The following is a 25,305-nucleotide window of genomic DNA, read 5'->3' on the forward strand; positions in this document are numbered from 1 at the left end:
ATATGAAGAATTTGTATTGTTATATATATATATATATATATATATATATATATATATTAGGGGTGTTAAAAAAAAATCGATTCGGCGATATATCGCGATACTACATCGCGCGATTCTCGAATCGATTCAATAATCAGCAGAATCGATTTTTTTTTTTTTTTTTTTTTTTTTTTTTTTTTTTTTTTTTTAGGATTCACACCTTGGGCATGGAAGAATGTTATATGAACGGAACATTAAGCCTTAATATTTTATTTTAATGCTGTTCAAACATGAAACAGATTACAACCTCTATAAGACTGAAATTTCAGATAAATAAATAATACATTTTCATATAAATCTTACACTCTACAAGCTTACTGATTAGTATTTTCTAAATTTGAATGGAAAAAAATCGCAACAATCGACTTATAAATTCGTATCGGGATTAATCGGTATCGAATCGAATCGTGACCTTTGAATCGTGATACGAATCGAATCGTCAGGTACTAGTCAATTCACACCCCTAGTGTATATATATATATATATATATATTAGGGGTGTGAATTGTGTATATATATATATATATATATATTAGGGGTGTGAATTGCCTAGTACCTGACGATTCGATTCGTATCACGATTCACAGGTCACGATTCGATTCGATACCGATTAATCCCGATACGAATTTCTAAGTCGATTCTTGCGATTTTTTTCATTCAAATTTAGAAAATACTAATCAGTAAGCTTGTAGAGTGTAAGATTTATATGAAAATTTATTATTTATTTATCTGAAATTTCAGTCTTATAGAGGTTGTAATCTGTTTCATGTTTGAACAGCATTAAAATAAAATATTAAGGCTTAATGTTCCGTTCATATAACATTCTTCCATGCTCAAGGTGTGAATCCTTAAAAAAAAAAAAAAAAAAATCGATTCTGCCGATTATTGAATCGATTCAAGAATCCCGCGATGTAGTATCGCGATATATCGGCGAATCGATTTTTTTTTAACACCCCTAATATACACACACATTTTTTTTTAATTAATGGTTCAGAACTTTTTTTATTACATTTTATTTTATTTTTTTTTACAATCAAAATTTTTCCATCTTATTACAAAATTTAAATAAAAAATTACCCTAAAATTAAGTTTTACTGATTTATTTTGTGTGTGTGTAGTGAAGGGAAAATATTACATCTTAATATGAAGTCAAGGCATCACTTTTTGGACACTGATTCATGTTGAGCCCCTTTTTCTTCTTCCTTCTTCCTCACAGTGTGGATGAGACATTGTCACGATGTGAGGAGGCCTGCAAAGAAAAGCCCCAAGGGGGCGTCGGCATTCCCGGGGAAGGACCTGTCAGCGCCTTCCTTCAATGCGCAAAGCGTTTTGTGTGGCTTCAGTGGCTTCCTTTAGCTCAGTGCCACATGAGCAAAGCATCATCGGGGTCAAACCCCCCCCCCCCTCGCTGCAGTGCAAGTGCGAAGGAAATGGGCCTGAACATTGCACACTCGCCTGACTGGGGAGCTCCATTAAGCCCGGCAGTCACTCTTGTATGGATATGGATGTCCGTTATTACACACTGGAGCGTCCATTCGGCTCCGATTCCTCATAATGACATCATAGGAGGCTGTTTTACAATCGTGCCATTTTGACACCGCGATAACCGCCAAAGACCTTGCATGCACCTGAACAGGAGTGAAGAAGAATCATTTTTCATGAAAATACAACTCGAGTTAGCTTCACAAGATTTATATTGCCAAGCCATTTAATGAGAAGCAGCCTCCGCTGATTTGATTATTGATTAAGGGCACCTGTGCCGAGAGAGAGAGAGAGAGAGAGAGTGAGAAGTGAGACGTTTGTTTTAACTGCAAAAGGCAGATTGCCGATATGTTGTATAATCAGTTTTTTTTTTTTTTTTGTCTTTAGCGCCAGACAATGTGGAATGAACAAAAATATTGAAGATGAGCCACAACAGAGTGCAACCTGGATCAGTTGTGAGTACTTTCCAATTGCTCATCTGTTGATATGTAGGCTGTTTTCTTTTTTTAAATAAATGTTATACTGTTTAATTCATCTACCATCTTGGTTCTGTAACGATTTTATAACTATTTATATATATATATATATATATAAAAAAACAAAACAAACATACAACTTTGACTAGCGAAAATGACAAAAATTGCTTTAACAAAGGCAAAGGGCGTCGGCACGCTAGACTGAGTGAATGCTACTTTAGTATCGAAGGCATTGTTCTCTCAATCACTGTGATGAGTGCGAGTCCGCTGAGAGATTTGACAGCTCAGAGACCAACAAGAGCGTGTCCTCGCTTTCCGCAGCTCTCCTACCATGACTGAGACCAGAAATGAAATGATACTGCTGCTAATGTTGTTTTCCGGAAATCCAATAAGAACTGGATTGGAAGGTGAATACGCTTGAGGGTTTTATATGTGCTTGTTTATTAATTTGAGGTCTATATTGTGAAATGATTCGAGCTATTAGCAGCAGCAACTTTTCCATCATGACACAAAATGACGAGAGGGCAAGTTTCCTTGCTAGTTTTTATGACTGTTCATTAGCTAGCTAGCAGGATACTTTCTGGTTAGGATTGTACCATTTTCATTCTATGATTGGCAGTTTTTTCTTTCTGTGATTCAAAAAGACAAGTTAAATAAATATGTGCTTTGTCTGTCCATTTGTTGCTAGTTAGCTAGCAGTCTATTTTGTGGTTTACGGCTAAGTCTTGTACCATTTTCACTATGGGATGGGGAGAATGCTTTCATCATGACAAAAAAACAAAAATAAAATAAAAATGAAAAGAAATTTTCCTTGGTCAAAAGTTTAAGAACATTACTTGTTTGTTAGGCAACAGACTACTTCCGGGTGACGAGGTCATAGCTTTTGCAAACCAGGTCACTTCCTGGTTGTCACGCGTGATGATGTCCCATGACAGGATGACACCAGTGAATTTCTGAGGTGGGTCTCCTTCCATTTAGACAGTACAGTACGTCTCTGGTTATGTGTTAGCATGTTCCGCTAAGAGTGACTGCTAATTGATCATTCACGATGAAGAAGAACAAAAAAAAAAACATTTTGTAGTCACGCTGTGGTTAGCATTTTGCGCGCCGGGGTGTTGTTTACATCTGAAAAAGAACAAAAAAAAAAGGGAGCAGACGCTAACGCCGCTAATGAGTTTTTAATTGGCCATTTTGAGCCATCACCTTCTCCAGACTGACAATTAGGCTAACGACGTCTGATGAGGTTACTTGACGCTAACTACATCAAAAGAAGACGAAAAAGAAGACATCAGCCCTTAATGACTCCCGGTGTTAACTACCTTATATGGGCAAGATGGAAAGAGTAGAAGACGACGGGAGGGAAGCCACATTTGACATTAAAGTCTTGGTGTTAATAACTTTTGAAAAAGGTGAACACGAACAAGCAAAAAGGATGCACACATTTAGCGCTTAAGTGGCTAACACGGTTACTGCCGCCGCCTTTGCTTCTTTTCCGTGTTATTTATTTATTTTTGTATGGGCGCGGTGGCGTAGGAGGCGCGTATATGCGCCCCGCGAAAGGTAATCTCGCGGCCAGTTGAGCCATGACAAACAGGGACAGCTGGCCTAATTGAATCATTTGAGCTCAAGACAGCTCAACTCGCGAGCGAGTCGCCAGCCGTGAAATCGCGTCTGCGCTCGCACCGACGGCTTCCTTTTTTTTTTTTTTTTACTACGGCGCCACGCCGGCCGGTTTCTTTTCTCTCTCTCGCGCCAGCTCGACGCCGGTTTGAAGTTGAGGCGCGCACGCGCGCCACCTCATTAACGTTCATGCATTATTGACAAAGAAATTAGGCGAAATGTAGACAAATTTCACCAGTTGTTAAGGAGCGACACAAAGCTGGCTAGCTTCTCTGTTTACAATCACAATTGTTCGCGTCAGGATACCGTGCACATGGTATAATGTGATATCATCAATATTGTGACGTATGGATTTGTTAATATGTCAGATATTGGGATGTATATAGATTAGTGATAGACCGATATGTTTTTTTTTAAAGCTGATAACGATACAAATTATTAGTAGTCAAGGAGGCCGATAACCGATATTTCAAGCCGATATTCATTTGCAGTAAAATAGAAAAAAAAATCCTTTTAAACTATATTAACAGATTTGTTTTAAAAAATTATAAAAGATGCTTTGAGCTTCCAGGGTTGTTGTTGTTGTTGTATATTATTAATAATAATATATTAAAAATTATTGATAATAAAAACTAAAAAATAAAACAATACAAATTTTAAAAATATTTATTTATATATTTTTTAATGTATTTTTTTAATTATGAAATAAAAATTAAACAGCAAGTAAATAGATCCCTAAAGGTTTCGACTGTAAATAGTTATCTAAAATTTCGACAGATTTTTTATTTTTTTTTAATAGTGTAGGGAGTTCCTATTTTTTAATAGTGTAAATTTAAAATAATTTTTTAAAATATTTTATTATTATATTATTATTTAATATTTTAATAATAAAAGAAATTATAGTAATATTTTTTTAATAACTATTGACAGATTTGTTAAAAAAAAGTTTAAAAAAATTGCAGTTAAAAAAAAAAAAAAAAGCAAGTGAATAGATCCCGAAAGATTTCCACTGTAAATAGTTTTCTAAAATTTCAGCAGAATTTCTTGATTTAATTTTTTTTTTAACAATAAGTGTAGGGAGTTTTTTTATTTATTTATATATATATATATATATATATATATATATATATATAATTTTTTCTTTTATTTTTTTTAAGTGGAAATTTAAATTGACCCATAAATGAAAAGCTCCCCGCATCTCACTGAGTGACAAATGCATGCGAATTTAGCTCATTTGGGGTTTTTGTTGGGGTTCATAAAACATTTCAAAAGATCTCTGCAAATCGGCCCGGCCGATAATGAGTCTATCCCTAATTTAGATGGTATGATGATATCAAATATTGTGATGTACGTAACATTTTATGCCAAGTATCGCTTTAAAAATACTTGGTTACATAAACATTAGGTATCAAGGGCATCATGCGGTGATACTGTGACCTGATGTTTTGTAGATTGTCGCTTGTATCGTGATGTCATCGCTCTGTAACATATTGTCAAAGATATTCTGCCTGGTTTATGATTTGTTGACACCATTGTGTGGGTCCTTTGCTTCACCGCTCGCTCCCTGGCCGGCCGCGCGCAGCCGATGCCGATTGGCCCTCATCCAGGCCTTCATTGGAAAGTAATGCTCTTCACTGAACTGAGTTATGAGCATCTGTTTGTCACACACCGACGCCCAGTCCCGCCTCTCCCAATCAAAGCGTACGAAGGGGGGCGGGGGGCGAGACGTTGTGCGCAAACATCTGCCATTAGCCGTTTGATAATTCTCCACAAAATCAACTTCCAGCAGGAGGCTTCAGATATGGATGCCGCTCGCCAAGGCCTGTGATCTCCTGTCTTTGGTCTGTTTTTTTTTCGTTTTGTTTTGATCAAACGAGAGAAATCAAGGACAACAGGGTGGCGGCATGGCCGCCATTGATGTTCCATCCTCTTGTAGCCAGGTTGCTGCTAATGTCTGTGTATCAGCCTTTATTTAAAAAGTTTCACAAAAGCTAAAAAAAGAAAAGCCTACCAAGACTAGGGAAAATATTGTATAATTTAAAAGTAATGTAATTTTTTTTATTTATTTTTTTTATTTGAAATTGCACAAGTAAAATTGAGGGGAATACATTAATAAAGTTACTAAATTTAAAAAAATAAATAAACATATTCAATAAAAATGTAAAATGTTTTGATGACAAGTCAAATAAAAATTTGGAGAAATTACATAAAATATTTAATAACAAAATAAAATGTATAAAAGTAATTGCAAAATTTGTCAATATTTAAAAAAATGTAATTTTAAAATATATTTAAAGTGTTAAATATTTTTTTGGGGGAAATACATGTAACTATCAATGGATGCATGCATTGATAGTTAGTAAATTAAAAATTGTAAGATATTAAATAAAAATGTAAAATATTTTGATTACACATAAAAAAATAGGATAAGTTACGTAAAATATTTAATATTAGTCAAAGTAAAATATATAAAAGTAATTGCAAAATATGACAATATTATAAAAAAGTAATTTAAAATAGATCAGTTAGAGTTAAATATATTTTGGAGAAAAATACAACTATGAATGTGTTGCTTAAAACATAGTTTAGGAAAAATATAAAACTACAGTATTTTACAAAATATAATTGGATATTTTTCAACATTAAAATATTTAAAGTCTATTTTAACATTTTAAATTAAAATGGAAGACTTGCAATATTAAAAAAAATAAATAAACAAAAATGTTAAAAAAACAAAAAAAGGCAAATATGACATCAAAAAAATAGTTGGTCAACTAACAAATTTGAATAGTAATGTAGTTTGAAACTCAAAAGTAAAAAAAAAACAGGCATAAACAAAATTTTTATTTGGAAAATTTTATAAATTAAAAAAAAATCAATAGTAAAGAAAACTAAAAATAAAAAATACGATAAAATGTTTTTTTAACAATTAAAATATTTTTGCCATTTTATTGCAAAACTTGATTAAAAAAAATAAGTTAAAGGAAAATTGACGTGGTACTGATTTTTTATTTTTTATTTATTTTTTATTTTTTTTATTTTTTGTGAAGGGAAAATATTACAGCACAATGCTGCTAGCTGTTCAAGTGATTCTAAAAAGCCAACTAGAACAAAGTGAGTCTTTTGCCTTTGGCTAAGTAGAGGCGCTCCTCCTCTCGTCGAGAAGGAACAGTTGTTCCTGCGAGAGGCGGCTGGATCCTGAGTGCTGCTCAAACACTGGCCCCATGTGTGTGCGTGTTTGTGTTTGTGTGTGTATATCTGGCATCCACTTGGCGGCGGCAGAAGGCCCATAAAGCCGCCCTGTGTTAATTCTGCCGTAATTATCACGGGCGCCACATGTTCAGCAGGATGTCCGACCGCTGCAGAGCCACTCGGAGAGTTTGCGGGGCGAAATCCTCGTCGAGCCGGGGTGACAGTTGGCGGCGATGATTAGGGGGTTGGGTGGTGGGGGCGGGACGCTTTTTGCTTCTGGAGCCTTGCCCCCGCGCACATCTCATTTCCTGTGGCGGTCCTTTTGTCGTGATGTTTTGTGGCGCGCGTGCTGCTGAATAACTGGAAGCGCTCGCGTGACAATCGCCAGCAATTCCCTCGTCGGCCTTCCCTCCGGACGGTGTCATCAATATGCAAAATGTGTGATACAATTACAAATACAATTGTATAGAAATGCCTATATTGGTTTTAAATGTTTTTTTTTTTTTTTTTTTTTTTTTTTTTTTTTTTAAATTAAGTTGAATTTTAAAGTTAAATACAATTGAACTGTATTTAGTCAGTGACTCTTTCCTCTACCACTAGAGGGCCCCCACGTACCAGTTGGTGCTCGTACTACATTTCAGACTCAATGAATTAAAAAAAAACATTTTAAAGGCATTCCACATGAAAAATGCTGTATTTTATTACAAAATATAAATACAAAAATATTAAATAAAACAAAAAATAGCAAGAATTTTATTTGAAATGTTTAAACAAAATTGATTTAGCAAGGGGAAGAGACACCATTTATGTTATAAGTGTAGTTTGTAATATTTAATTGTTTAAAAAGTAAAATTAAATAAATACTGTATTACAAATAAAAATTTGAAAAATGTTGCATAACAGGGAGGATGTTATACAAAAAAAAAGCGTGTTACAATGACAATATTACGGTTTATTTAAAAGTATAAATACAATGTAATTAGAAATGTTATTACCATAAGAGAAAATATCTTACACAAAAATATATTATGAAAAATGTTTTACGCAATTAAAAAGATGATTTAGGAAAGGTAATCAATTTTTTTTCGAGGGATTATTTTATTAACAGAATTTTTAAAAATTGATTGATATTAATTCGGAAATTGTAACTAAAAAAAATAAGCATTACATAATTTAAAAAAATGAAAATATAAAAAGAAATTGTTTAAAAAATATATTTTTTTTCTTTATTTTTGTACCTCCAGTTTCCAGTTCCCCCAAAAATTCAAATACAGTTTGCCGAAAAATATTAATGAAATATTAATTTCCACACATTTTGTATGAAATCCTACTAAATTTCCCAACTTTATTTTTTTTTTCTGGTAATATTTTTCCCTGAGTATAGTTCCTAGTATATTTCCTCAACCAAATATTTGAATGTATTTTTTCCCATGTTTTCATTGAGCATTCCTTTCAACATTTTTTTTACGTGATGTTTTCCAAATCCCCAACGCCTTAATATGCTTTTGCATAAGTAATGTTTCTACATTAGCACAACTGATGACACATCATAGCGAACAAGCTCCATCACATGAAAGCCATAATGAGCATCTTGCTGATATTTATCTGGAGCATTAGCATAATCATCAGCGTGCCTCGCAGTCACAGTCGATAAGTGGTCGTCTCCGTCTGCTCTCTCGGGAGTCGGCGGTTGAGAGTCACGAGCGGCCCCCTCTCGATGCGCCCCTCGCGTGCTTTGGCAGGACGGCGGCGTTTCGCGCAGGCAACGTGGACACCTTTTTGCCCCCCCCCCCCCCCCCCCCAGCTCCATCTTGACTTTTCTCCCGGCTTTTGCGTCGTCCATCTGTCGATGTTCGTCGCTTGTGCTCCACGCGAGCGGATTGTATACACGGCATTCTGGGCCAAATTATCCCTTTTTGTTTTCAACGTCTAAAGCCGTCAATGGCATTGAATGAGATAAAGTTGTGATTTGTGGACACCGTGGTGGTCGAGTTGTATTTTACAATTTTAAAAATGGGCAGAATTTCACTTCAATGTTAAAGAATAGATAGCTCTTAATATGAAAAGGAAAAATGCAGAGCTGTCATAAAAAGTATTACAAATGCAATTAGGCCATCTAGTGGCAGAAAAATTACCTCCAAAACAAATATCATACTCCGTTTTTGTTTTTTTTACAGTACATCTTTTTAATTTTAACTCAATTTTGAGGGGAACGCATTAATAGCTACTAAATAAAAAAAAAAAAGAAAATATTAAAAACGTAAAATATTTTTGATTTATAAATCAAATAAAAATGAGGAGAAATTACATAAAATATTTAATATTACGCAAAATAAAATATATAAAAGTAATTGCAAAATATGACAATATTTAAAAAAAATGTAATTTAAAATATATCAGTTAAAGAGTTAAGAGTTAAATATTTTTTGGGAAAAATACACAGCTATAAATGTTTTGCTAACAAAACAATATAGAACAATTTGGAAACTAAAGTATTTTACAAAATTATAATTTGATATTTTCGACAGTCTGTTTTGACAAAATTAAAATTAAAATGGAAAGACTTACAAGATTAAAAATAAATAAATAAAACACAAAATTAAAATTAAAATGGAAAGACTTACAAGATTAAAAATAAATAAATAAAACAAAAAAAAAAGTGTTTATTGTTTAATATAAAAAAAAAAGGCAAATATGGCAAAAAATAGTTGAGTAGCATTTCCAGAATGGGCGTAAACAAATAATTTTTATTGGGAAAATATAAGTACATCTTTCATCTTAACTCAATTTTATGAATTATTATGAAATTACTGGATCAATGACTAAAAGATGCAGCCATGTTTCTATTAGTTTAACACTCCAAATTTTAATCTCGATTTTTTTCCACCTACTTGACCAACAAATCTGTTTCTGACTTGTTGAAGTCCTGAGACTTGAGACTGTCATTTGAAAAGTATAACCCCCGAAAATGTTAACATTTGCCACCGCCTGTCTGTCATGTTAGCGTCCGTCTCAGGCCGCCTAATTCGATTCGTTAAGGACAGACTACGTCTGCGTCTGACAGACAAATGTGATGGAAATTAAGGCGCAATTAAACATTTCATCCGGGCTAATTGCTGGCGCTGGATTTTGGCGCCACGTGACGACGGAACGCATGCGCGCGCTGTCGGGAATCAGCAAGCATAACACTTTTTAATGGGCCGCAGCTGTCTGACGAGTTTGGCGATATTTGCGCCACAACTGTCATTTATGGAGGCAGACCGCGAGAGAAAGACTTTTGGATATGAAAGAATGATTATGTGCGTAATCGTCGTCGTTTTTTTCAGCCCGCGCGTTGGAGTAGCGTCTAAAGGTGGACGCAGACGTGCAGTAATCATCCCCGTTGCCCCTGCCAAGGAATAAGCCTGGCAAACTGGGCCCAAATGTGGAAACAGCTTGGGAACAGATTGATGCAGAGGGGTGAAAAAGGCTGAGAGTGTGCGTATGTGCTCTCCGAGCCAAGGCAAACAAAAATGACGTTTTTTTTTTTCTCCCTACAAATGACGACGCTCCCGTGGTCTCAACTACTAGTTTCGCCAATAAAACATGCGAGGAATCCATCGTTGCTATGGTTTTGATCAAAATTCGCGCAGAGGTGCACCACAGGATTTTCCTTTTTCATTTACTGTAATGGAAATCAGGTTAATTAATTATATAATTAACTGAGTGATTCGTTTAATGCCAGCACTAGCTTGAAGCGTCCACTAGGGGGTACCATGTCTGCCTTTTATATGGAGGACCAAAACTGCCAAAATCAAAAATAAATAAGAGGGAAAACAAAAACGGATTAAAAAAATGTAATTCAAAAATGTTATATATATATATTAGGGGTGTTAAAAAAATCGATTCGGCGATATATCGCGATACTACATCGCGCGATTCTCGAATCGATTCAATAATCGGCAGAATCCAATTTTTTTATTTTTTATTTTTATTTTTTATTTTTTTTTTGAGCATGGAAGAATGTTATATGAACGGAACATTAAGCCTTATTTTATTTTAATGCTGTTCAAACATGAAACAGATTACAACCTCTATAAGTCTGAAATTTCAGATAAATCAATAATACATTTTCATATAAATCTTACACTCTACAAGCTTACTGATTAGTATTTTCTAAATTTGAATGAAAAAAATCGCAACAATCGACTTATAAATTCGTATCGGGATTAATCGGTATCGAATCGAATCGTGACCTGTGAATCGTGATACGAATCGAATCGTCAGGTACTAGGCAATTCACACCCCTAATATATATAAAAAATAAATGTCGACCTGACAACGCGTCTGCAACATGAAATAAATGTGAGCGCACAGTGTTTTATTTATTGATTTATATTTAATTCCTATTTATATATTTTCTTATTTGTTTCAACATTTTTATATTTTTTTTAAATCTCATTTTTTTATTTTTTTGTATTGTTACTTTTGTTCATTTGTTTTTTTATTTACATTTATATTTTTTATTTAATTTTTGAATGATATTTTTTATATCCGTTTTTATTGTCACTTTGTCATTTTATTTATTTATTTATTCAATCATTTATTTAATTTTAATTTTGGCAGTTTTGGTCCTCCTTCCTTTATACTACAAATGATCCCAAAATACTTTTAACTCTTTGACCATCAAAAACGTTTAATGACGTATTCTAATGAATAAGGCCATAAACGTTAATTGACGTTTATTACGTTTTTTGTTTTTTTTTGTTCCCCCCAACCCCCCCTCAATGGGCAGCACAATGACTTTTGCGGCACCTGCCTTGTCATTGGGGTTGTGAAATCAAAAACAGCTACTAACTATGGCCAGCAGATGGCATTTTACCTCATCAATGGGCTGCCGGTGTATCGAATTACAATGAAAAGTGACAAATCTGATGCAATAGAACGTTTTCAAGGATGGTGTGAATGATCAAAGCCTTTGTCACAAAAAAAATATTAGTGTCAAAGTCAGTTGTGCAAAAAATTCATCTTTTCACACAAAGTTCGTTTTCTCTTACGTCACTCAAATGACCTATTTTCAAATGGTGATGACCAAAGAATAACGTAGAAACATAGTTTTTTTTTTTTTTTTTTTTTTTTGTCATGGAATCCAATCGTTCATATGGTATCCACCACGTTTATGTAGTCATAGCGCACAATATTTTGTTTGCTTTGAAAGATGAGTGAAAATGTTTTTTGGATAACGTTTGGCAGTCAAAGAGTTAAGCAACATTTCACTGTCATGACAATTAAGTTGTGTCTACAGAAGATAGATGACCTTTTATTGGAATATTCTCCGACTCCTTGCCCCATATTTTTGTTGTAAAGTGACCCCGGTATGACAAATGAAAGCGTCTCAGTAGGACCATGTTGGCATGCTGCAGGCTGCGTTTGCCCACCGAGGTTTTTAATGTAAATGCTGCCTTTTTCGCTGTGACATCTTTAGAATCTTGGAACAGGTCTGCGATATCCCACCGATGTGCTTTGGACCCGCTTTTCAGGCGATGCCCAGTAATAGCTTGCCCCCAAGGTCCTAATGACCTTCATGTTGGGTGATGTCACAGTGCCTGCTGGTGTGGAAGAATCTGGGACGACTTTTATTTCCTGTGATGATGGTATAAATAACAACAATAGACATCATTTTCGGATCCGTTTAGAATATGTCCCAACTGTAATTTTCAAGTTAAAAAATTAAGTTAGGCAGCAGTGAAAGCTCGTTTGTGTATTTGCATAGCCCGGAGCTGCCTTGTGACCACAGGCTGGCGTACAGTATGTCAGTTTGTACACTGCATGTGCACAAGTCTGACGTGGGGTGGGGTGGGGGGGGCGTTATACATGCTTATAGCTAGCCGGCTGTTGTCCTCAAAAGTGCAGCCTCTGGCCTTCGGGGTCACCAAATGCAAGTAAGAACAATGAAGAGGACACTGAGAATAAATTAAAGAAAAAAAAATCAGTTAATCTTAGTGGGATATTACCTCACCAAAAAATCAGCGTGGTGGCGAACGAGCATGACAAATAGGCGCTGACGTTGCAGCCCTCCTGGTCATGAGGGGCATATGTCAAGGATTGGGACAACAGACTCCACTTGGAGCCAGTGTGTCGTTAAGACGCGCGCATGGGCGCACGTTTGTGTCCTCGTCGCCGCCGTCGTCAGTTTTCCCCTTCGTGGCACCGGATTGTTAGCACTCGATAGCACTCCTATTACCCCCCCCCCACTAAAAACAATATGACATCTCCTCAAACTCTTTTTCAAAGGTTCAGTTCCAGTTCTTATGCAACAAAGCAGTACGGCGATCAAAACTTAGTTGGGGGGGGGCATCCAGACTTCCAATCTTGCGGCGCCATAATGCTGCACGGCTCCCACAGAGTGAGGAGAGTAGTTTTACGACAGTTTAATAGCGCTGTTTAATAGAGTTAGTAGAGTTTTTGTAAGCTTTTCCCCAATTTAGTTAATACGGTATGTAAAAAGTGCAGGCGACGCGGGGACTAAGGTTATTATAATCTACAAAACAAAATTTTTGAAACACATTTTGTAAGCAATAAATTTAAAAATGTCTCAAAAAAAACAAAACACTTATCTTACTGAAACTAGCTTACATTTCTGAAACCAATGAAAGCGAAACTTTTAAAAAAAAAATTATTTAATTCTGTATTTTAATAGAATACTGTTTTTTGGGAATTGTAGTTTATAACGAAATACTTTGATCTCATCTTATACTATATATACTTATACTAATATATACTATAATTGACGCTTGAAAAATAGGGATGTAACAATATCCAAACATCACGATACGATATGAAGACCACAATATAATTATCACGATATTGTGGGGAGGATGGCGATATAAAAAGTCACAATATTGTTAAAAAAAAAAGAACTCATACAAAAATACCCCACAATATTGTGGTTATACAGCAATGAATTTTTTTTTATAAAAATATAAATATTATGTATATATGAAAAAATATAATGTATTAATTGAGGCACTTACTCCACATATTAACTCGGTTTACAAGCATATTACGTTCCCCTTCATCTGACCTGCGTGGATTTGAAATGCATCAGGGCCAAAACATGCCTTGTGAAAATTAAGCTGTACTGAAAAAGTAGCCTCCAGAGGGTGCTAGAACTACACAAATGGAAATCAACCTGACTTTTTTTATTTTTCTATTTTTTTATTTTTTTTAACAGATGTGCTGCTTTTAATATCGTGACATGACGACGATGACAATATATTGTGGGAGATTTAATATCGCAATATCACGATATTGCCAGTATCGTTAAAAATAATCGCCCAAGTCAATTTTTCAGATTTTTCAGGAAACACACAATTGAAGCATTTTCATCATTAGTAGATGATTTAGGCAAAAAAATGAATTATTTTAAGAGGGTGATGAAATACTCTTTATATTAAACTAAACTTAAACGAAGCATAACTATAATAAAAAAAACAAATTGATAATAACCCTGACCAATATTATCAATTTGCTGAAAACAGGAAATTGCCCATATTTGGACATGTGAGGTTTCCGCCTCCTCTTTACGTGGTTCTCCAAATTTGGCTCCCTCTTGTGGCAGCAAAGAGCTACTGAATTCAATTAAAACAAAGTGCGCCGAACGTTACGGTTGCTTCGACTAATTCTAACAATTATGCATCGTTGGTATAAATAATTTTAATTTTAGTTGAAGAACTATACTGTTGTATGTCAAAAGTGACCTATTACATCACCCCCTTCCTCACCTAACACTATTCAGTATTAGAAACAGGTGTTGGCGCGCGTGTGTCCTTGTGTGCAGATGCTTTAACACAGCCATCACATGCCCCGACTCCATGTGTGCATTTTTTTTTTTTTTGACAAAAGTCTGTGTGTGAAGAAGAGGAAGAGGAGAGTGTATTTGCGGAAGAACAGCACGGCTCGAGCGAGGAGGGTGGCGAGGGGCTGGGTGGTGGGGGGGGGATCCTGAGGGAGGCCTAATGGTTCCACTCCTTCCTGCACAGAGATAAAGACTCATAATAAGCGTGTATGCTCACCATCTGGCCCCGCGCATGTGGCCCTTATGGAGGCGCAAGCGGCGCAATCTGTAAACGATCAGGAGCCACGGCGCTCCCCCCGGAGAGGCCGCCATGCAATCAAGGTGACAGATGGCGCCGTCCTCATCGAGGAGATCAAAATCACCTTCAATAAACTCTGACTGGAATGGGCACGGGGCCCCTTCCAAAAAAAAAAAAAAGTCACTTTGTCAGTCAAACGTCGCCGCCGCCTCATTTCCATATTTCGTCTGACCGAATCACGATCCAATTGTGGTGACGTGGCGTGGGCGAGGGGGCCTGCCAGGACAAGCCGCGAGAACATGACGATACTAATGGGAGTGGGTGGTGGGCTGGCGAGGGGACACTCCATTTTTGGACTGTTGACAGACCTCAGATCAGTGAGCACTGAGCGTCAAAATTATGACCCAGGGGCCAGATTGGGCACACCGCATTGTTTTCTCTGGCCTAATAAACCAAATCAAGTGTCATTTTTTTAAAAATAAAGAAACTGTATAATACTGTCCTTTATATTCAATATAATTGAATAAAATGTAAATAAATTTGAATTCGATTTTGTGCGCCTTTTGGTATGCCAACATTGACCACTAGGGGCAGTATAATAGTCATGTAAACACAATACGACTTGTATTACTGCTGTTTTTGATATGCCAACATTGACCACTAGGGGCAGTGGAATAGTCATGTAAACACAATACTTCTATTATTACTGTAAGTGAATAAAGTACGATGTTGTACTATTTTTGTACAGTATAAGTGTACGTACACAGGACTGTCTCAGAAAATTAGAATATTATGGTAGTCGTTTATTTTCTGTAATGCAATTAAATAATCAAAAATGCCATACATTCTGGATTCATTACATATCAACAGAAATATTGCAAGCCTTTTGTTGTTTTAATATTGCTGATTAGGACTTTTTTTTTTTTTTTTTTTTTTACTTGATCTGAGGAAATATTCTAATATTTTGAGATTTGAGTTTTCTTAATCATAAATTCAGCAATATTAAAATAAAAAGCTTGCAATATTTCAGTTGATTTGTAATGAATCCAGAATGTATGGCATTTTTGCTTATTTAATTGCATTACAGAAAATATTGGACTTTATCACAATATTCTAATTTCCTGTATAGGTACAGTATATTTATACACATAAATAGGTATATATTGGGGGTGTCATAAGATTAAAATTTTAAATTTAATTAATCGCATGACATCAATCATTAACCTCTGGTTAATCAAAAAAAATATCTGTTCTAAATGTTAAATATATATTTTTTGCATTGTTAGTGAAATATGGCTGCATCTTTTTTTCCATTGATACAGTAATTTAATAATACTTCATAAAATCGAGTTAAAATTAAAAAGATGTACTGTAGAAAAAAAATGTGATATTGATTTGTGTTCATTTTTCTGCCACTAGATGGCATAATTGCATTTGTAAGACGTTGGTGACTGCTCAGTGCATTTTTCTTTTCATATGAAGAGCTGCCTAATCTTTAACATGAAGTAACTTGTGAAATTCTGCACAATTTTAAAGTTGTAAAATACAACTTGACCCCAGTCTCCACAAGTATATGCATTATTATGATTTTTTTTTTACTGCTAAATTTTGACATGGTCATGAATCGCGCGTTAAAAAATTAACGCAACTCAAAATTGACGCACTAATTTTGAAACCCCTAGTATAACGTTTTTTTTTTTTTTTTTTCAAGGTACCACTGTAGGTGTCCTGATGAAATGATTTTTCCGCCAATATTTTGAATACAATATCTGCGTGCGCGCCGCCGTTTGTCGGATGACTTAGCCGATGAGCATGTGACAGAGCAGCATGTTCGTCCTCCGCACCGCGCGCCTCTTCTTCCCTCGCCGTCGTGTTTGTGTCCTGAGCGCCCGACGCTATTTCACACATCCCCTTCATCTGATGCGCAGCTTCTGTCAGTGACGCCAGGAAGAAGAAGAAGAAGAAGAAGAAAACGGGCCCAAGCTTTTTTTTTTTTTTTGCACCAGTGCAAAAGTTCAAAATGGAGGCGCCATCTGCTCGATATAACACTAATCTGGGTAGGGAGAGCTGCTGCTGTCCCTATTGGACCAAGTGCAAAACCGACCCGGGGTATCGCCACATTTCTTCTTGGGAGTGATAAAAAAAAACATTTAGCATCAAAACTGTTTGTTCGGCTTCCCTTTTAAGCCCGCTCGTCCTCCAGAATAGTCATAAGAACTCTCCTGTTGATGTTTCTTCAAATTGTCCTCCAGCTAAAACAAACAAATAAAATAAAAAACAATCACCTGTCATGTATTTGTAACAACCACACAACTTTGCCTTAGGAAAGCCTGCTAGCATAATGCTAACACAACGCAAAATGCCATCGACCGGCTAAAAATAGCATTAATACTCATGGACATTTCACAACAGTACTCACAGGTGTATTTTCTTTACTCAGTCATTTAGTAATTGTGAAATATTTGCAATATGTGTTATGGAATGCAAATGAAGTACATTAATCAATCCATTTTCGTCTGTCAGGTTGCTGCCATTTTGTGCTGTACTGCCCTCTACTGACTCGACTGAAATTGACATTCGGATGCCAGGTGACCAGAAAACAGGTGAGTCTGAAGACGGTGTTCAAATGTTATGTCAAATATCCCTTGTATAGTTAATTGTGGTTGTGTCTCGAACCAGACACACTTAAATTGTGAAAAATATTTGCCATAAAAAAGGGCGTGTTGAACTTTTCTTTTACGCCCACGCTTCCTTCATAACAATAATAATTCTGCTGTGGTCACTTTTATTGTATTTCGTACCCTTTGGCAGCCCCTCGCCCACTCTTAAGGATCTCACTTAGTTAATTGGCGCACTTATTTGATGAAGTGTAGAAATTCCATTGTGCTCGACCACTCGTGTTTAATGACCGCTGCCTTTAATCATAAGACGTTTTTTTTCCTTTAAAGTACATGTTAAGCGAAGTGCACTTAAACTGATAATTTGATCAATTACACAAATTAGTTTCACAAGTTTGCAACAATAAAGTGGCTTTTAGTTTTCTGACATTTTACAGTTTGACTTCAGAGGCCTTAAATCTGTGACCCAACCTCGACTTCACTTAAGGTTACAATAATACTACCTTGAAAAAAAGGAGGGATTGCTTTTACTTTATTGGATTTGACTTGGTTAATGCAAAGTCAGTGCGGGGTGTCGATGCTTGAGGTATAGTATTTTTTTATTATCTGATATGAATCATTCATTCATTATCCATCCTCGTATTATTTTTTATTTTGATGTATTAAGTTTTCAAGTGTTTATTTTTTAATCTCTTATGTCGCTGTTTAGCTTTAGCGAGCTAGCTACAGCTACTAGCTATGCTACTAATTCCCGTGTTGCTCCCCAATGACCTAAAGTGTATCTGTTTGGCTTTAAATCAGACTGATTCACAGGCCGAGCGTTGCCATTGCTTTGTCAACGCAGGCGTTTTAATTTGAGCCTCACCTGATGGATGCCCGTAATTTACGATGATTAGAAATAAAGCATCATATTTCCCTTTCTCTGCACCCCCACCTCGAACACAAGGGGATGGTCTCCTGAAGGGTACGAGGAGAGGAGCTTGATTAGTCGTTATGCGGGGGCCCGCTAACTGAGACCCCCCCCCCTTGACGCTGAACGACATTGTACATTTTGTCCATGGGAGCCAATCGCAGGGCACACGAGACGAACATCATCCACACTCACAAGCACACCTAGGGACAATTCAGAGCACCCAATTAACCTGCCATGCATGTCTTTGGAATGTGGGAGGAGACCGGAGTACCCGGAGAAGACCCACGCAGGCACGGGGAGAACATGCAAACTCCACCCAGGAAGCCGGAGCCTGGACTTGAACCGGAGTCCTCAGTACTGGGAGGCAGACGTGCTAACCAGTCACCCGCCGTTTTTATAAATATATATATTTTTTTTAAATAATTCCATATTTTCAAATTATTTTCAATTTTCCAATGGGAATGTCTGTTTGGTATACTTTTCTTTTTTTTTTGCAATATTAGAATGTATTTTTTTATTCATTAATTTTTTTACTCTTGCTATAAAATCGTTTTAATCTTATTTTATAATTTAAAAAAAACAATTATGTTATGACTATAATTAAAATTAATTATTATAAAATATAATTGCAAAATAAGTAAAAATTTAATATAATTTTAAATTAAATTAATAATTAAAATGTTCTTGTTTTTTCAAAATATTTTATTTCTATGCTTGGATAAAAAAGTTAAAATAGGTCTTGGAAAGTTTTTATTTTATTTTTATTTGTCAATTAGTATTGACATTCTTATTTTTATGTTTCTTTTTTTACATCAGATATACTTTTTATTTTTCCAATGTTAATGTCTAAATATTATTTCAATCAATATTTTAAATTAATTCAATATTTGACATTATTTGTGTACCTATTTGCATATGCATACTTTTAAATATTTTTGAATTTAAATTATTTGATATGCTGTTTCAATTAGAGTTTTATATTAAATGCTATTTTAATTTTATTTTTATGTTTTTATTAGTAATTTATTTTGGTATATTTTGTCATTTGATGACTTTTCCTAGTGTTTATCTGAATATGCTTGATGAATCATATTTTGTGATTATTTTTGTAGTTTTTTATTTTTTATTTTTATTTTTTAAATAATTACATTTTTTATTTGTATACAGTATATACTGCAGTATGTTTTTCTTTCTTCCCTCTCCCATTAATGATTCCGGCACCTGCTTGTAGCTACAGTATATCTTGTTTGTACTTCTTTTCCTGCTTGCGCGACAGCCACACTTTGACCCGAACATATTACGGAATGAATTCTGTTTTTCCCACTAGGGAAGAATGGAGTTAAGTGTTGCAGTAGCGCTGTATGTATATGCTGCTGTGTGGGCGTGTTTGATTGACAGCCGGCCTGTCGCGGGTGACGAGGCTTGTCTTGGTGAGATGCGAAGGGACACGCAGGCGGGCGGACGAGGTTCTGTCATGTCAAAGTATCCTGACGCGCCGTATATCGTCCGGCAGATGAGCGGTCGAGGAATTGCTCAGATCACATCTGTGAGTGTGTTGTGCGATCAGCATATCTATACCTCGACAACAGTCGGACAGGCTAACACTAACGAGGTCACGCTAGGACGTCAGCTAGCGAATCTTTTGTGACTTCCGTTGTTTTACTGATGCCCAGTGTGGAAAAGTGCGTCTGCTTTTCCCGTTGCTTCGCATATGGCCGTCATGGCCGCTCAGATGAACTGAAGCAGGTAAACGGGGGATTGGGAGGGGGAGGCGGCCCCCTGAGGACCCCGCGAACAGAGGGCCTGGCCCCGGGGACTCTTGTCCGCAGCGAGGCTCCTCCCCACCCTCCCCCTGTGCAGTGCGGTCCCAAGCCAGATGAACGTGCATAAGGAAATGAGGCCACGGACGGTCTGTTGTGTCATCAGGATGAATGCTTTGACTTCATTTTGGATGCTGCGAGATGGTAATAGTGTGTCTTTTGTCTATGGTGTTTAGTGTTTTTTTTTTTTTTTTTGGCTGGCAAATGTTGCATGGACGTCTCAGCTCCTTGCAGAGGACAAAGAATATATGGCTGAGCCGTTATATAAAAACGTGTGAATGAGTTGCTGCACTGTTTGTATTAAAATATCACAAGCTAGCATTCGAATAGCATTAGCATATGAAGTGGACGAAAGGCTAAAGTTTGTGCTTGCAAGTCAAAGCAAAATAATGGCTCATCTTAAAAAAAAAAATCATAAGTTGGGACACTCAAGGTCAACTGTGCTATATTTCATCTTTTAAAAACGCAAAAATTTTGCGGTAGACCTTTTTTTTTTTAAGTCGTTCAGACATTTTGTTCTTCAATTTCCATTTGCGAGATGGAATGGTATACTTGTGATTAGGGGTGTTAAAAAAAAATCGATTCGGCGATATATCGCGATACAACATCGCGCGATTCTCGAATCAATAATCGATTCAATAATCGGCAGAATCGATTTTTTTTTTTTTTTTTTTTTTTAAGGATTCACACCTTGAGCATGGAAGAATGTTATATGAACGGCACATTAAGCCTTAATATTTTTATTTTAATGCTGTTCAAATGTGAAACAGATTGCAAACTGTTTGTGTACAGTGGCTCACGGTTATAAGCCTCAAGTTTTAGATAAATATATTCATACAAATCTTACAGTGTACATGTACAAATTTACTGATAGTATTTTCTAAATTTGAATGGAAAAAAATCGCAACAATCGACTTATAAATTCGTATCGGGATTAATCGGTATCGAATCGTGACCATTCGTATCGGGATTAATCGGTATCGAATCGAATCGTGACCTGTGAATCGTGATACGAATCGAATCGTCAGGTACTAGGCAATTCACACCCCTACTTGTGATACTTGTGTTTTTTTGTAGGCATTTATCTAGCTAACTATCGGGCATTATTTATTTATTTTTTGTTCAAAGTCCAACTAAATCCTGTTGAGAGCAACTTGAATACTATAACAACCAGGCTTGCATCAATTTGTTGTCTTATTTTTTGTCATGTGTGTTAATCAAACATTTGTTTGCTTATTTTCCCCCACACTTAAGCTAGCAAACTTCATACTTAAGTTAGCTGACTTTCTGGCATTTTTTTTTTTTTTTTGAAAGTCCTACTAAATCCTTTTGAGAACAACTTTAATCACAATCAATTTATCTTTTTTTTTTTTTTTTCCCATTTTGTGTTAATTGAACTTTTTTTTTTTTCTTATTTTTCCACACTTAAGCTAGCAAACTTAGTACTTAAGCTAGCGGACTTTCAGGCAATTTTTTTTTTGCTCCAAAGTCCTACGAAATCATTTTGAGAACAACTTCAATCACAATCAATTTATTTAGCATCAATTTATCTTAGTTTTTTTTGTCTTAATCTGACATTTTTATGTGGATTGCTGTCCCTCTTTCTTTCTTCGCTACACTTAGCGTAGCTAATGAGAACGCTATTAAATACAGGAGAGAATAAATGAGCTAAAGAAGACGTTAGAAATGAGGGAATTGTTGACCGCGCCTGTAGGCAGTCCCGAGATGTGTAATGATTGCTAATTGCCTTGTTAGTATGACAACAAAGCAGCGTGTTTTTTTTGTTTTTTTTTTCTTCCCCCCCCTCGATGTTTAAAGGCTAAATTAGCAGCAAACAAACAAGCGGAGGGGAACACGTGAATAAGGATGTTTTAACACGAGCATCTGTGGATACAGCTGCCGCCTGCCATATCCCGCCTTTTATTTTCTCATTCTCGCGTTTCTTTCTTTTTTTTTTGTTTTTTTGAGGTTTTCCTGTTGCAAAAGTCTACACCCCCTGTTAAAATGCTAGCTTTTTGTGATTTAAAAAAAAAAATCCTTTCTAAACATAACCTGTACAGCTCAACTGGAAAAAAATAAACTGAGAATCTGGTTGCAAAAGTGTACACACCCTCATAACTGGGGATGTGGCTGTGTTTGGACTTAACCAATCCTTTATAAGCAACATAAAGGGGACTATTTGTTTGTTTGTTTGTTTCTCCCTCTTCATCCCCAGAGAAGTGTTTACCTCCGCAGCCACCTGCAGCGGTCTGATTACAATTGCGGGGCGGAGTGGGAGGTGGGGGGCTTGGTGTTTTGCCCCAATCAGCTTTTCCCATCAGGCTAAACACTCCCCAGAGACGCGGATTATTACCCGACACCAGTCCTCAGAGTGGATAAACGGACGTCCGTGTCGCGCGATGTAACCCCCCGCCGCTCGGATGTGGTCGGGAAGAGGAGACGGACAGCTCGGGGCCCGAGAGATGAAAGGGCCCCGCCGCCTTATTGACATTTTAATCAGAAACAGTTAGCGTGGAGTGCTTGTGTTTGCGGGCGGAAAACGGCGGGGAGCCTTTTGGAAAATATGCGAGGATTGAAATGCATCCCGCGCTTTGACACATCATTTACCTGCTGTCAAGCTGCGTGCGGCTATTTGATCTGGAGGGCTCCTTCTGACATAATCCCCCCCCCCTCCCCCCCACTGTGTACAGACACATGCAAATTCCACTCTCCTCTTTGTCTGTTGTCTCATTAGTCGATCTGCTATTAATGTCAGATCTGTATTTTTTCGTTTACGTTGGGTGGAAAATAACCTAATGATTGTAGGGCAGTACAATTAATCGAAATTCAATTTCAAATCCAATTATTACACTCCATAATTACAAAATCGGTGCAATCATAAACAAAAGATTATTCATACTAATTTTGAGTTATTTATTTGCACTTTTTTTTTTTTTTTTTTTTTTTTTTTTTTTTTTTTTTTTAATGACTAATTTAATAAATCTTGTTTGGTCCAAAAGGAACTTGCATAATTATAGTGTTTCAACTAATTTCATTTGTCTTCATTTTTTAAAATGTTTAAACGTTTTCTTGTTTTGTACCAAATAATAATTATCGTCTGAATAACCGTGATTTCAATTTTTACCAAAATAAAATAATCGGGATTATTTTTTCCATCATCGAGCAGCCCTAAATGAATGAATGAATGAATCATGAAATTTTTTTTTTAAAAATTGCAGGCAATAAATTCTTGAATAAATAACACTTGAATATTGAATTAATAATTGGCCTGGTGATTATATCCACCGATATTAGCTCTTCAAATTGTTAAAAAAATAATAATCTGAAATTATCTGATTCCCCCCATTTACAATTTTATTGACATTCAAACATACCCTCAAAAATCGTTTCTGTATGATACATGTTACCTTGCTACTAAATACATTTATTACTAATGTTTAAAAATATCAACTAAGACATTTATTGATCATTTCCTCATAATTGATCAAGCACATATATATGCTCAACATGCTTTCATAGAATATTGTTTGTATGTTATCTTTTAATTTGGTAGAAATAAGCCTTGAATTACATGCATTTTCAACAGCATCTGACTCTGAAAGCGCAAATTAGCAAGTCAAATGATGTGAGTCAACGACGACCACGCGTCACCACGTCATTTTTGACGCCAGATTGACATTACATAATCATTTACAGACGTGACAAACCAAATGCAGCGATTAAATTGTAACAAAATAAAAATGCACTCAACAATGTTGACACTAGCTAACTGTTAGCCAGTGAACAACCTAAAATGAGCTCACAGTTGGCAGCTTGTTACATTTGTGTGCAGCATAACAGCTAAATGCTGCTTCACCATGTTTGCTTCCAACGCTTGGTTCCTTTCGTCCTTTCGTTTCCGTCACCTCGCTTTTACCTTTTGTCATCTCCCCCTCAGGATTAGAATGTTTACATACGAGGAATCCGAAGTGTTTGCATTTCTTTTCAATTATTCATGGTGGAGTCTGTCTAGTGGAGCTTGAGTTCATGACCTGTTAAGCTGGGTTCATGACCGACCGTGAGGTCAAGTGTCTGTTTTGAACTGAAAGACGCTATGTGATATCAGGACCTGTGTGATGTCAATCTTTAATCCTTTACTTAGTGACAACCAATCAGATCGATTCACTGTCTGTAGTAGCATTCTAAGAAGTGTTTGTGTTTGCCGGATTATTGCTTTCTGTCCCTCTGTGCATCTCTCTTTGTTTCTCGTCTAGTCAAGTTTGTTCTACGCCTCTCGATGTGAATAAATAGTTAAAACCTTATTTGTGTCTGCGCTTTGGGATCCAACCTTCAGCACATAACAAAAACACGCTCTCGTTTTTTGTAGTCAGTGTTGCTTCAAAAGCAAACGAAAAATGCTGTAATCATAGATTGGGAATGAAAATGTGAGGAGGGAGAGCGCTTGCGCTCCCCGACCGCTCATAAGTTGATCATCATCGGCCGGCTCGGAGCTGCAGGTAGGCGGTGACAGCTGCTTAATTTGGTTTGGTCACAAGGGCCGCGTCATCCCGTAACTCGTGTGTACACACAAACCCAAGGTCACTTTAACCCGCTGCCAAGTTAGCATTAAAACGGTCTTTTTTTTTTAATTTTTTTTATTTATTTTTTTTGCAAGAAGCTACAGGCCGCCGTGTTGGGTGAAGGCTGCGGGGGAAATATTGGATTCTTCTCACTTGATTCACTTTTTCACATTTACACGAAGCCAAATGGAGACGACGGCGATTGGCAAAGTCCAAAATCTTTTCGGTGATCTCATTTTGGAGAATATTTAAGGTCCGCGACCAGCAGATATTTATTCAAGCCAAACTCCATCCCCATTCCGGTTACTGCCCATCTGCCACTGCGCCCTCCTAAAGGTTACTCATTTACATTCTTGGAGGGTGGGGCGGCGAGGGTCTTCCACTCATAACCGTTATTTAATCAATGAATACGTCATCATTAGCACGCTGTTTCAAACTCTGTAAAACTGCGTTTGTAAATGAGGTCTCGGGAAAAACAAGACAATTGAGCGGAATTATAACGAGCAGAGGGG

The 25,305-nt window shown here is 36.3% G+C and overlaps 1 protein-coding gene across 4 annotated transcripts in view; it reads left to right on the forward strand.

Annotated features, from left to right (window-relative positions):
* LOC144009753 (uncharacterized) overlaps positions 1-25,305 on the forward strand; it is a 151,014-nt gene that overhangs the window by 10,211 nt on the left and 115,498 nt on the right. For 3 of the 4 annotated variants that reach the window (XM_077509602.1, XM_077509604.1, XM_077509603.1), the window contains 3 exons: positions 1,255-1,975; positions 2,844-2,954; positions 17,407-17,486. Coding sequence is in view for 2 of the 4 variants with exons in the window: in XM_077509604.1 (XP_077365730.1) it covers positions 17,465-17,486 (22 nt within the window). In the remaining 2 variants the exon portion in view is untranslated. The remainder of the gene's footprint in view (positions 1-1,254; positions 1,976-2,843; positions 2,955-17,406; positions 17,487-25,305) is intronic. The other variant, XM_077509605.1, reaches the window with a different exon arrangement.

Source organism: Festucalex cinctus, chromosome 20 (assembly GCF_051991245.1).
Source record: "Festucalex cinctus isolate MCC-2025b chromosome 20, RoL_Fcin_1.0, whole genome shotgun sequence".
In the NCBI taxonomy this organism is placed as follows: Eukaryota; Metazoa; Chordata; class Actinopteri; order Syngnathiformes; family Syngnathidae; genus Festucalex; species Festucalex cinctus.